Here is a 13,604-nt window from a genome sequence, read left to right on the forward strand (position 1 = left end):
TTATATTTAAATAAATGTAAAAGCTTTATTAATTTTTTTCTAAATCAATATCTCTCGTATTTTCATTTAAAATAGCACCAGTAGGAGATGTATCAATAACATAAGTTTGAACAGTAGCATTAACTCTATCTGATAATAATGGAACAACATTGAAACCTGGAATTTTATATTAAGTTTCAGGATGGATGATTATTAGAAGCAATAATAATAATTTTCGAAGTAAATTCTTCAAAGCTTCCTTTAATTTCGATTTTATAAGGATAACGATCATTTTTTAAAAGTTCATCCTAAGGAATCCAACTATAAAAATCATCCAGAATGACAACATCTCCTTGTTGATAATTACGCCACCAAGGAGATCTATTTTTATAGTATACGGACAAATCACCAGCCATTTGTCTAGCTGCACGTGATTTACCAGTTCTAGTAGGTCTATAAGAAATATAAACATCGGATCTAAAATCACGGGGTTTAACTGGAACATGTTTATTTTTTAATTCTTTTAAACCGCGATGATAACGAATATAAACACAGGGTAAATCCGATGCGATATCCTTGAGTGACTTGTTTTCCTGATTTAAAGCGTAGGCAGCTTTTTCAAGATCTGAGCGTTGTCCTTGTGATTTAGATGTTCCATATTCTTCATAAATTCCAGATTTAGTACAGTAAACTTTATTTTGGTTTTCTGTACCTTCAGCTTGTTCAAGATGGCTCCTTATTCCAATTAAACTTTTAACAATTTTAAAACATCTTGGTGATTTGAAACGTACGTATCCTTGAGTATTGGGTGTTCCATTGTTTAAACCGATTTCAAATCCAAGCAATAGGTAACCATTGTCTTCTTTTAATCGGTTACCTAAATTAAAAGCAAGTAAACAAACCACTTGAGATTAGATTAGGATAAGATATTAACCAAGTAACACCTCGCAGCAGTAACGTCGACGAGCGGGGCCCGGTAGGATTGTAGCGGGTAGATCCGTTTCGAGATCGCACGCTCCGCATGCGAGATTGATACACACATCACCAGAAATTAAATACATGAGTGACATTGGATTGCCACCACTGCTGCAAAGAGTACCAAAATTAAAAGTTAAACCAAATGGTCGTGGATTAATAAAACAACAAGCAATACAAGATATTATTAAATCCGCAGGGCCTCCATTATTAGAAGCAGCAATAGGACCAAGCGGAAGTGGATTCTTTAGGAATTTTCTCTACGCAAATCCGCCGTTTGCAACAACAGCTGTTCATAGTTCTCTTCGTATGGCACGTCCTAGAGTACGTGTCTCCAAGACACAACGTTATCGTCGTAGACGTAATGTTAAACGTACTAGGAAACGTACTAAAAGGAGTTATTTACGGAGGAGAATATGCCGTAAAAAAATTGTTACAAGAATACTCCAAGAATATGATGGGTCAGCTAACAAACCAGCCCCACCAGGATTCATAAATATTCTTTATCCAAACGGCGGATTACATAAATTTATATTTTCAACTAGATTATTACAAAATAAAACAAAACAAATAGGAGATGATTATACGCATTATAAGGTTCTGCATTATTTAAGAAGAATAGTACCAGAAACAGTAGATGAACCAACAATAGATGAAACAGCAAAACAAGATACAAAATCAATACCTTATTATTTTAAATCATATCACATGGGATTAACAGTTACAAAAGGTTTAAAATAATTAATTAAAGGACAAGGAGTTAAACCTTATAATCCACAATATAATCAATGGTCGAAGAACTACAAATAATTAATCAGCTAACTAACGGCAAATCAATACTTTAGAGAAAAAGCAGTGCTTAGCAATAAAATTTATTTAAGCCAGGATTTAGAGAGTTCGTTCATAGCAAAACAGGATCAGAAGGTACCTCCCGTATGAGTGTTTCAAGCTATTACAAGAAAAACGTGTCACCGTCTAAACCAAAATGGAATATTGGTACAGTGAACTCTAACGTATGAGAGATCTCAAAAACAACTCTCTTACAATGGAAGAAGTTAACCAGGCTGGGGAACAGTTAAGTATATTTTATGTTCTAATGGATCAGATGCTGTATTTGCAGAATGAACGTAATTGGCTTTGTGTTTCATAGCCCTGAAACTAAAAATGAGATTGTGAACTGCGAAGATTTGAAGATGGCAGGATGGAAGACCAGAACATTTTGAAGAATGGAGAAATACCCATTTCCAGGCTTAGCTTCTGCTTAATATAACGAAATGTATCTATTTCGGCGATGGCTTTTCAGGATCTTAATAAAAAATTTTCTGCAGTGGAAACAACTTTCGGAATATACTATTGTAACGTTCTCAGACTAGAACAAAATTGGATTTCCCTTTGCCGATTTCGGAAGATCAGCGTATAAGGTACTACGTAGCTTGAATTTATTTGACAAGAATGAAAAGGTGAATGTTCCTATAGGTAGAACTGAAGGCTATACGCATTTTGAAAGCCTGTTAATTTGGTTCTCACAAACCAAGGCCATCCGGTTGAAGTACTATCTTATTTTTGATTCTGAATCAGATTTGAGTCGCGTGTGTTGTATTGACACTAACTTAGACACAATATAGCAGCACCGTGTGTCGTAGCTGTTTTACAATAGTTTTCCTTAGTTTTAGGCCAAAACTGGACAGGTAGACTAAGTCGAACGGTCTATCAGAAATGGTTCCATCGAAGCACAGAAGGTAATTGGTTAGATTGTTAAAACTAATTTAAGTATATCATTATGTAATCTAGTACCAACCATTTCAGGTCAAGCTGAAGTATTCAGTCCCTATTTTTGGTTGTATTTTTCGGACAAAACCACAGTATTGTTATGGTCAGGGCATGAGGTTCGTCTTCATAGGATCGGTCGATTTTCAGTGTTCTCACATCCGATTAGCCTTTATTGAGACTAGAAGTTATGTTGGTTGCATAGAATCCACCATCGGCGTTGTCCTAGTTTCTTTCCAGCTGGCGAAAAAGACGAACAAGATAACAATAAAGCCAAGCGGAATATCTGTAGTAGGGACGAGATTGGATGTACTCAGAACGCATCAAAAGGGTACATGAAGCCATTCAGTATAAAGCTGGAATTTTTCTTGTAGCAGCAATTGACGACATTCGAACAATGTTGAGTCATTACGATAAGCCTCACGTGGTTACCATTTTTGGTTAATTTTTTGCGCTAAATACCGTTTAAACTTTCGGTTTTTTCAATATTTGGATTTTTGGGAGTGATGGTCTTGCACAGGCCAAAAATGCAAATCCTCTGGATTTGTATGTGTGCCGTATTTGAGTGGCACTTCTACGATCTTTAATGTGCCAGTGTCGCGTCGTTTACGGTTACTATGAAGGAATTATTCATAAATTTGAAATGTGACCGATTATTGAAAAAACGAAATTGCTTGTGACCCGTTTACGCCCTGAGTTGAATCTGTTGTCGAGGCGAATAGCAGCTACCCTGAAGAAATGCGTCGGCCAGAGATGTCTGCAGACACATGCAACATTGTCGATCTTTAATTTAACGCAGCTTATAACAAAACTATATAAAGTAGTTGCTATCGGAAATCGTGCAGAACAGGCAATATCTACTTCGACCGTGCTTGCCCTACACATCGACAAACATATATATTTGCCGTAACCCCACGTATTAATTTAACAGATTTAACTGAATTTGATTCCGTCACCTTATATCCTAATACTGTCATAGCTTTCATAACTTCATTTATGATGTGCAAGTTTTTCGTGACGTATCACTCCCGGTACCAATGGAAGCGATAGTATCTTGCTCGCTTTCGACAGATCCGTTCTGGCTAAAACCGTAAAATAAATCTTGACAGTGTTCTCAATTGTAGCAAAACGACCTCCTTTGATAGAGCATCTGTCTAACACGTGAAGGTGCCGTAAATTGCCAATGTCAGAGGACCCTCTCAAGCGCTAGCGTACAGAACTGACAGATCAAAACAACGAGCCTTTGATCCCAAAAGCTCGCTGAGTGACATTGCTTGGAACACGTGCAATAACACGAACAGGGTTGCCACTACGGCCCTCTTTGGTGTGATGTCAACGGTGGAAGTTACTCCTAACAGAAGCTAAACAAGGTAGATCCCCGAATGCTTCGATGTCGTCTGTGATCGTAAACCGAGGTGAGGCGGACAGAACGAGTGACGTAGTTCATAATAGCGAAGTTGTGTAACAGCGGACGGCCCAAAACCCGCAACGGGCCTTTGACATCTAAATCGACTTCGGCCAACCTGCGGATTAGGATATACATAATATTTATGAAAACTGACGCTAAAGATTACATACTGCTTTGTGGCAGTTGAGGCAATTACGCGGCAACTGCCGAGCACGCACACATTTAGCCCCGGAACGGGCAGCATAGTATGCAGCCATTTCTGGACAGAGTGCCGATTCGTGCTTTTCTTCAGCTTCAGCCATATTGTCACGGTGGAGCACAATGACTACCGCTACCCAACGAAAGCTGCTGTTTTTATTTACGGTAAGCGGTGACGACACCTTTTCTGAGCGTGACATCGTGCACGTGAAGCACCGCCGTCCCTATCGTGATAAGCGATTACCACTAACCGTTCACTTTTAGCTCATGATCCGGACAAAGCAAGTATCCTGAGAAAACAACATCGCGAGAAGACCGCGTCGTGAGTCAGGTAATCTATAGCGGTAAACACTATGGATTACCTAATCTCGTCTGACCATTTTCCGCAGTAAAGGTGACTTCTCTATGTGCACTTTTTTGCGATTGCTGAATGTCGACATGATGGACCACTTCCTTTGCAGTATGCATGAGAGTCCACAAAGCACCATGCTTCAACGTCGTTTTGAAGATGGCATCTACCTCAGCCCCCGCATTCAGAGTGGACGTACTAATTGGACGTCGTCGATGTCACAATTAGTTTTAAATGTTAAAACCGGCCTAACGCCTATATCGCGGCAATGAACAGTGGGTATCTTCGTTCTATTCAGTGGCGCGTATCTGCTGGCTTTTAGATCAATTAATAACCACTGAGGCCGTTGCGCGGGTTCAAACTTATTCATTTAAAATAAATGTTTGAAATAGTGTCTGACAATTAAATACGGGAGAATGATAAACCTCGTTAGAAATGGATATCGTCTACTAGATTAATGTTTTGGATACCTTTAGGTTTAAAACGGTATTCACTCTTGCTCCCACGTTGAGTCTTGGCTTGTAGTAATCTGTTTGTCATGTCGACTGTTTTGATGGCGCTAGCTTCTGCATATGGCGGCTTCGTCTCGTTTGTACCTTAGTGGACTCTATTCCCTCAGAATATTTTTGGTCGCATGAAGTCGCTGTCGATGGATAACTTCATAACAGGTGTAGTTAATAAAGTATTTTTACCGCCGTATTTAGCAGTTTCGAGATATATTCCACCAATGTCCCTCTTTCAGTGCTTGATATTGACAGCGCCTTGTTACACAAATCTATAATAGAGCGAGGCCGTACAATTATTTCCTTTTTTTTTTTTTAAATAACTAATATTGAATATATAAAAGTTATATTTTAAGCAACGTTAAATTTTGGATAGCCTCCCACAGAGCGGCTGTACGTGTTATTAACGTTCTTTATAGGTGATGAGTGGCTTACTTTTCGGTGAGTGAAATAGATCGTTATTGAAATCACCTAAAAGTTTCAAGGTTCACAATTGAATGGCTTGCTCGTCATAGAAATATCTATGACAATACTAGTACTATAATTTTTAGGTAGCATTGCCAACTTGAGGTAACAGACCAAAGTTGCCTGTCTCCTCTGGACGCATGGTCTATGTTTACGTGGTGTCAAAAGCAGCGAGATCTAGCTTCTATATTCAACTGCGAACGAACATTCTCCATTATTTTTTCGTTTCAACTGTCATTATGAATGTCCTCCTTCAATTCGTCCTTCTCCACAATATTGGTTTTCTCCCTGTCACACAAACAATGGACTTCGATTTTTAAAATCGCGTCCAGCATTTGGATCGAGACATTGTTGGTTACCAGAAAGTCGTGCGCCGTGTATTTCCTTCTCAGAACGGTGCGAATGATCGAGAACTAACGGTCTCGGGCGCTGAAAGCGCTTTTTTATGCTTTCCTCTACTCCTACCTACACTTCCGAATAGTTTCTCCAGTTGTATCCATACAGTAGCTACCAGCGACCTTTCTTCATTTTTTTCCTATCATCATCCCTTTTAAGCTCCCTTTCCTGTGCTGCCCCCGATCCCCTGCGTCAGAACACTGGTTAACCCTAACGACGATACCTTTACAGCGGCTGGTGGTGCAGCAGCATCGGCCTCAACCTTCCCCGATGGCAGCAGAAGGTGCGGCATCGGCCTAACCTTCCCCAACGGCAGCAGAAGGTGCGGCATGCGTCTCTTATCTTTTCTGTGACTGTTGAGACCAGCCGTGGGGCTCCTTTCCAGCACACAACTGAAACGGCCCTTAACGCGCGTCCGTCTTCATAACCTCCCTGTTTTCTCCTTTGCCACGTTCGCTCCAACCGTGGTCCCTTCGTTTCGAACGGCGGCTGCTACTCACTGCTCCAGTGATAGGCACGCAGCAGACAGGTAGGCAGGTAGTCTGACTCGGTCAAAACTAGTCTACCCCATCGCTATTCCCAGGCCCCGCGAAGACGGCCGACAGTAGTTTCCCTCAAACCACCTCTTTCTCCTATCGCAAACTCCTGAAACGACCGAGAGCTGTTTCCAGCCACAAGCGGAGTTGCCGCAACCGAAGCCGGGTTGTGGAGCTGAGTCGAAGGGAGCCCCGCAATGGTTTTACTCTTCCCTTCGTAGAGCACCCTTGCCACACACCGACGGGTCCTTTCCCTCGGAGCAGAGGCGCGAAGGCATATGAGAAGCTCGGTGAGATCCTGGTGCTCCCAGATGGCCGCAGCACGCGATAGAGATGCAGCACGATGAACAACAACACGCCGGTGCGTGTAGCCATTACTGCAGGACTATGGTGACAATGATGCTCACTACCCGATGTGCTTGAAGCGGTAGCCACTTGCTGCTAGTTTTGGTTAAAAAGATAATAGCAAGTAACAACTGTAGTCTTGACATCGAGGAACCATAGCACAAGACCCGTGACCCATGCAGGCTGTCATTGATCAGAAGAGGAAAACAACGCCCAATTACGAATTGGGTTGACTGTTCTAGTTATTAGTTAGTCAACATGTGTTTTGATTTGAAAGAGAGAGAGAGATAAAGGAAAGAGAATAAGATTGTATCATCCGAAGTGTGTCGTTTTAGTCATACGAACGTCCTGACACACCGAGAGTCTGATAACGTTCCCATCAACGGTACGCGCTGGATTACGTGCTATATCACTGCAGTTCAATATAGTTTAGCTGTTGGCACAGGCTGTGTAATACTTTGTGTTCTTTCTGTTATACCAATGAGGCACGGCTACAATTGTAGTTGTTCGAGGTAAATACCGAATCAATAGCAACAACATATTGTGTTGGTGTTTCTGTGCGGGTGTTTGTGTATCTTTAAAAACTGCCTTTACTTCTACTGTTGATTACAAGCCTCCATACGCCATGTAACCTCAAGGCCCTTCTGAATTTAACCACGGTCGCGTTAGCAAAGGTCCATGTAAATGCAGTGTATCCAATGGCACTAAACTCTCCTCAGCGGAGAGTACAGAGGGCTGGTGGAGGCATGGTCAGCGTGGCGCTGGCCTCAACGTATACGGCGGGTGAGTATAGTATAGAATGAAGAGGCTCCTAGTTTATCAATAGAAATACAAAATATTGAGCTCAATGTAGTTCTTGCACAGTGACCGATAAACGTCAAATAAGATCTGTTTTCCTTCGTGTTTTTCGCTGGGCAAGGTCTTGTCGGTGTGTCGTCACGGGTCCCATAACTGTCCCTAGGTATGGCGGGCGTACAGACAACTGCTTAGCCGCTTTCGTTTGTAAAAGCTATCGATTATATATCCTCCGATCTCGTACCACATATTGTAGCTCGTTGCATACGTTCGTTTTTGTAAAAGTATGCATCGCTTTATAAACACACATTTCTTTACATTAGCGAATAGCCAAGAACATTATGCTTAGTTTTTGTAGGTTGTCCTCTATTGTTTTCTTAGCCATCGAAACACAACAGTAAAAAATGTAATGGAACTAAAAAAGAAATCTCGTGGTTTTGGGTACCTTATTATTAGCAAAAAAAATAGTGTTAAGTAATCAAAACCAAGATGGGATACAAGATCTGTCCCCTAACCACATGTCGTCGACTCTTCAGTCTTTCAGTAAACTGTGCGCTATGTATCAAAGCTACAACCGTTTTATTTAACGAGCCAGTGTATCCAAATGATGTGGCTAAAAATGATATAATTCAGGTCCATATTTTTATATATTAAACATAGGAAATGGCCGTAACTGATAGTGATTTTAACATTTGAGGGTCACAACGAGTCCCGTAAAGTTACTTGTCGTCTTGGCAACTTTGCGCCATTTACACGATGCGAAAAAAACTTACGTCGAATAACTAGTTTCGCAAATTAGAAAGATGCCTCGGTAGCCAGGTACTGGGAGTATTTGTCAGCAATATTTTTATGGAATTTGCTAACAGTCGTTTAAAAAGGGGCCATATATCTAGCAGTTGTAACAGAAATCAGGATTATTAAGCTTACACATAATCAGCAGTTTATCCTCGGTACATTATAAGGATAATAGTCTGAATAGACTTACACAGAAGTCTTTAGAGTAAAAACTCTCGACATGCCCCCCTGAAACTCACTTGTTCAGGCGCTAACACGTCCTGGACTACAGTCGCGAGCTAATACTAAAGATGCGTTTGACTATCACCTTAGCCATCAAAACGCACCTTAAATGGCTTGAATACCTGAAATTTTTACACTGGAGTTGACGAGCCTGAAAGCGTATCTTTTCTCGAAGTAGAAAGTTATATAGTCGTCAAAGTCGTATAAGTAGCAACCCGAACCAGTTTGTGCCTGTCTCTTTTCACCTGTATAATAACATCTTGCTCATCAAAGGTGTTCATTGTAGGTTGAAAACCATTTCGACTAACATTTTTTACTGTAATAATATTTACACCTGTTATGTAAGTCTTTCTATCTCATTTGTGGATCACCCATTATTTTATTACAGAGCAAAAATCTGTAGGAGAATCTTAGTAGGACGAAACTGTCAGCTGCTCAAGGCTGTTTACGTGTCGGTCTAAATAAACAGCGTACAAATGCCGAAGGTTCAGCACAATGTTACGACTTCAGGTGCTCTGTGTCTGCTATAATCGGGGCAAGACAGCGTCTAGTAAACAGTGGTCATGGTCGAGAGAGGCAAAATTTGGCACCGTAGAGCGCATTGACATGTTTGTTTCCGCTTACAATGCAACCTAGCCACAATTGCGGCCTTTTTGAAATTGGTCGTATTTTTTTCTAGTAAACCTTTACGAATATTTAGAGAATCAACGTTCACCTTAACCTTATTATCTTTGGTCCTAAATTTCGAAAAATTTGAAAAAAAAAACTCTTTATTCGGTTACCTTATTCCTTTCATACCAAATTTAACTCGTAGCCTATTTTGTAAGTAGCTGTTTGTTTCAAATAGTGCTCTTGTCTTGTGGAACGTATTCTCGGTTTAATAATTCTTTTTACTTCTGGAAGAGAAACCCAGGTGGGAAAGAAACTTAACGGTGTTTGATAAAGGTAAAGCAGATGTTTCTCTTATGAGCCCGTTAAATGAAGCTTCCCAATAATAGGTGATGATCTCTAAGCAATGCCTTGATTGGCATTCATTTGATACGCAAATAAATGCAAGGAGATGTGAGACCAAAACTTTTTCCCAAACTAGGTTCCTGAGACAAATGAAAAACTGCTGACGCTATATTTGAATTGGGTAGTACTATAAATAATATCTGTGGTACAAAGCTTTTCAGATAACTTCGTAGGAGTTCGCTAGAGAACATTTGGTTTGTGATTGAATCGTTAAGACAGAAGCTGATATTGCTAGCACTTTGAAATCTTTATAATCTCAACATTTATTCATACATATAACTTCTGTATATTATAATTATAAACTAATTAGAAGCATTTATCTTAGAACTAATATCCTTTTACTGGCAGATAGGATATTAGAACTGAAGTTCTCACTTGTTAAAATAACAAGATAACCATCGTTACCTTCAGGCGAACTCTCACTGCTCAGGTTCGTTGAGGTAGATACACTTTTTTATACGTTTATGAAAAAGGTAAACTTTTAAGAATACAACACTATGATCGTATCAGTGTATGCAGCAGGTTTATAAGTTTTTATCTTCCTTTGATGTTGACCATCATCGAAAACATTAACGTATTAAAAAATCACTGTTTACTTTAAATTTGTATACTCATAGATTTGAATTAAATGGGGCCGAAATAATAGAAAATTCATATATTCTCATTATAAACCATTATTTTCTGACTGTCTATTGGAATTTGGTGCTTTGTAGAGCCACGTTACACATTCACTCAGGCTTTTCAAATTTCAAGCCCTTATGACAACGTAGCCTGTCTAAATGACAGAAGAATTTTTAGCGTAAACAATGCACTAGTTCGAAGTTACGTTTTCACTCGAAAAAAAAAAAAAAACGCGGACGATTACTTTTAAAAGTGAGAATGGATAAATACACTTAAGAGTGGGAAAGTTAAATTACATTTCCTGACTGAACAAACAAATCTTTTATCAAAAAATGATAGAAGACGGGGTTTTTAGTATCATTTACCAAACCAATATTGATAGATAAAAAATGAAAATTGCAACGATCCTTTTGTTGCGTACATTTCTACGGACAACTCTCTAATAATTCCGACTCTATAGCAGAATATTATGCTAAATATAGCAGTACATATACTATTTACGATTGAGCACTCCTATTTTCGAGCTCCTCATCTCTTCGAGTTCGAGTAAAATGGTATGTAAAATATAGAATGAAGACATTTAAGTTTCTGAGATTTTATGCCAGCTAATTGTCGAAAGTGCAAACTTTACGCGTCACCCTGTTGTCAAGGTATTGAACACCGCTTCACGTGTGCGGGCCCTTCTTTGTTGACCACTCTGATACGGACTCTCTTTATCAATGCTAATAGCGTAGACCTCAAAGACCATATTCTTTGTCATTCTAATAGCTATCTTTGTTTATCAGACCTTGCTTGCAACGAGCTGCTATCTGCATTTGTTAGATGAATAAGGTATAAGGGGAGGCTTTTAGGACTGGCTGTACAGTTGATACCAATCCGACATCTGTGTTGTATTAAAGCACAACGCTTCTTAGACAAACCACGCCTGAATAGGAACGTTTTTCCTTCGCACCGCCACATCCACATTGTACGCAGTAATTTTTAACCAATGTAGTAATTACCATGTCCTTAAATGTACCTAAACAAAGGTACACATATGCAGCACACTCGCATGCTAAACAAGTTCACTTTGGATTAACATAGCGATTTTTTCGGTACGATTAGCGCAACTGGGATGTGCATCTACGCAAAATCTTCCTTTTGATATTCTTAGTGTACCACAAGGTTTTGCCTACCAAATAAGACTTGGGAAAATTATCTTTCCCATCCGCTGGGGTTGACTGACAGCATCAGCTGTTTTGAACAAAAAAAAAACTTATAAAATAAGCAAATATATAAAATTAGTAATCCTATTTGGTCGGCTAACTTCCGTAAAAATTTCATGCTCGAAGGACGTCCAGAGAGACTGATTCTCCAGAAAGATGTAACCGGTTTTCTTGGCGTAATACTCCTAAGGAAAAAAAAATTGAGAGGTGAAAAATTTCTCTATCAAGTATTCACGGTGTCCAGTTTTGATGTTCTCGCAATAGGCGACTGTCTGACGGGTAGTAAACAGAGGTTATCCAGGGCCAATTAAACGGGGCGTCTATGAGTCAGACACATAGCAGTTCGTTCAGATTGTAACGTCTTTGTTATGCGAATGTAATGATATAGGCATAATCACGGCTATAGCATACGCTGACATCAATAGTACGTTCAGTGTACTACGCCGTGCCCCTTTCTGGCCTCGTGGTGTATGGCGTCTAACCTCTTGAGCATGTCACGCACGATGTACGCTATTTACGCAAGATTCATCCGGGCAACTTCATGAGATCTTGCTAGAGGTTTAGCAGTTTAGCAGAGGCTCGTTTCGTGTGTTCTCCAGTTGTAACGAGGAGTAAGACAACGTTCGACAACGCCGCGACGTTCGACGCGACAGATCTAACCCCAGCTCACAAAGCACATAGTAGTACCCTAATCTGGTTCGTCTTGCTCGTCCGTAGTCGAGCCGGTCATTGGGTACTGAGACACTTGTAAGGCACTCTTCTTGTTTGTTGCTCATTCTAGTCAGTTTTTATGGAGTGCTGATGCTTCGTCTGTTGTTAAGCAGGCCTAATGTGCTGTCGTTGAAACTTTGTTGTACTTAAGCCGTCAATCGAATGGTAGAATGCTACGAAACTGTCTATGCGTGTATATATATGTGTTCGACCGATCGAACTGTACGTTTATGTGGGACACCGTTATTTTTTTCGAGATTGGACAACGCCAGCTGCACTCAGTGCAGCTTGCCAGGTCGGCAGGCATCAAGGCAATAATATCGGCAAGACTCAGTCGCCAGTTTTACTCACGTCTACGACATTTTGCCATCTTTATCAATGGGCGATTATCGCGACCAGAGCTATTCTTCCAGCCAAAAGGGATGTTATAATCGGTGGCCTCTTGTCACCTTCATTGAGTAAATAGCAAATCAATCATCAGTGATAGATGGAGAAATCCGAATCGCGGTCACGCTAGAACAAAATCATATGGAGTGTACAGATGCCAATAAAGGCTTGCCTCGCCTTTTTGCGCTTTTACCACGTCAGCATAGTCGGCCCGGCGTAAGTTCTTTATTTCACATTATCGGCTCTTCCACATCGGCGCTACTTGTCGTCGGTGATTATATTTTTTCTCTGTTTTCTTGTCTGTTTGTCGAAATAATTCCATCCATGGTCGTACTAGCAAACTGTGTGTTCCTCTCAACAGCTTCTCACGAATTACTACCCTTGCTCTTCTTGCAGCTATACACAGCCACTTAATGCAGGCGAGCAGAAGTAGAGAGAGACGAAAATTTCGTGATATGCTGTGCATATCACATCTTGCCACTTTCCCCGCTAGAGCTGGGTCAATATATTTATCTTTCTCTCCCTCCTCAAAGGTCAATGGCAACTGCTAGAGCCTCTCACGTGCCCCTTGGCGGTTCCTTGTCGTAGCTTTCTTGTTCTGCAGACGACAACGAACGACCAACAACTAGCGGAAAGGAAAATGGGGAGAAGGGGGTGACTCCGGATATACCCGAGGCGAAATCAAAGAAATTGTGTTGGTGTTGCTTTTGCGCATTCGCTCAAGCCTAAATCAACCTCTTTCATATCCTCGCGCCTCGGAGACGATCTGTAGTAGTAAAGTGTGCCAGCGGCAGTAGTAACAGATAGCAGCAGCTATCCATCCCATCAGAGTCTTTTAGGACGCGACAATTTCAAATGATACACGATGAAGATCCACTATTGTATTCGAACTGAGTCACAAAACGGTCCCGACCGGCGCTACTATTACTATAG

At 40.5% G+C, this 13,604-nt stretch overlaps 1 protein-coding gene and 1 long non-coding RNA gene across 2 annotated transcripts in view; one reads left to right on the forward strand and one right to left on the reverse strand.

The window, feature by feature from the left end:
- LOC147758717 (uncharacterized) overlaps window positions 1-13,604 on the reverse strand; it is a 16,038-nt gene continuing 2,434 nt past the window's right edge. The window contains exon 2 of the long non-coding RNA XR_015329214.1: window positions 1-1,065. This is a non-coding gene — a long non-coding RNA (uncharacterized LOC147758717). The remainder of the gene's footprint in view (window positions 1,066-13,604) is intronic.
- The window catches only part of LOC111242895 (uncharacterized), a 26,293-nt gene continuing 19,508 nt past the window's right edge, over window positions 6,820-13,604 (forward strand). The window contains exon 1 of the mRNA XM_022787826.2: window positions 6,820-7,704. Within this exon, the coding sequence (XP_022643561.1) occupies window positions 7,620-7,704 (85 nt within the window). The 5' untranslated portion in view covers window positions 6,820-7,619. The remainder of the gene's footprint in view (window positions 7,705-13,604) is intronic.

This window comes from Varroa destructor, unplaced genomic scaffold, assembly GCF_002443255.2.
Source record: "Varroa destructor unplaced genomic scaffold, Vdes_3.0 BEIS01000001.1, whole genome shotgun sequence".
NCBI classification, from domain to species: domain Eukaryota; kingdom Metazoa; phylum Arthropoda; class Arachnida; order Mesostigmata; family Varroidae; genus Varroa; species Varroa destructor.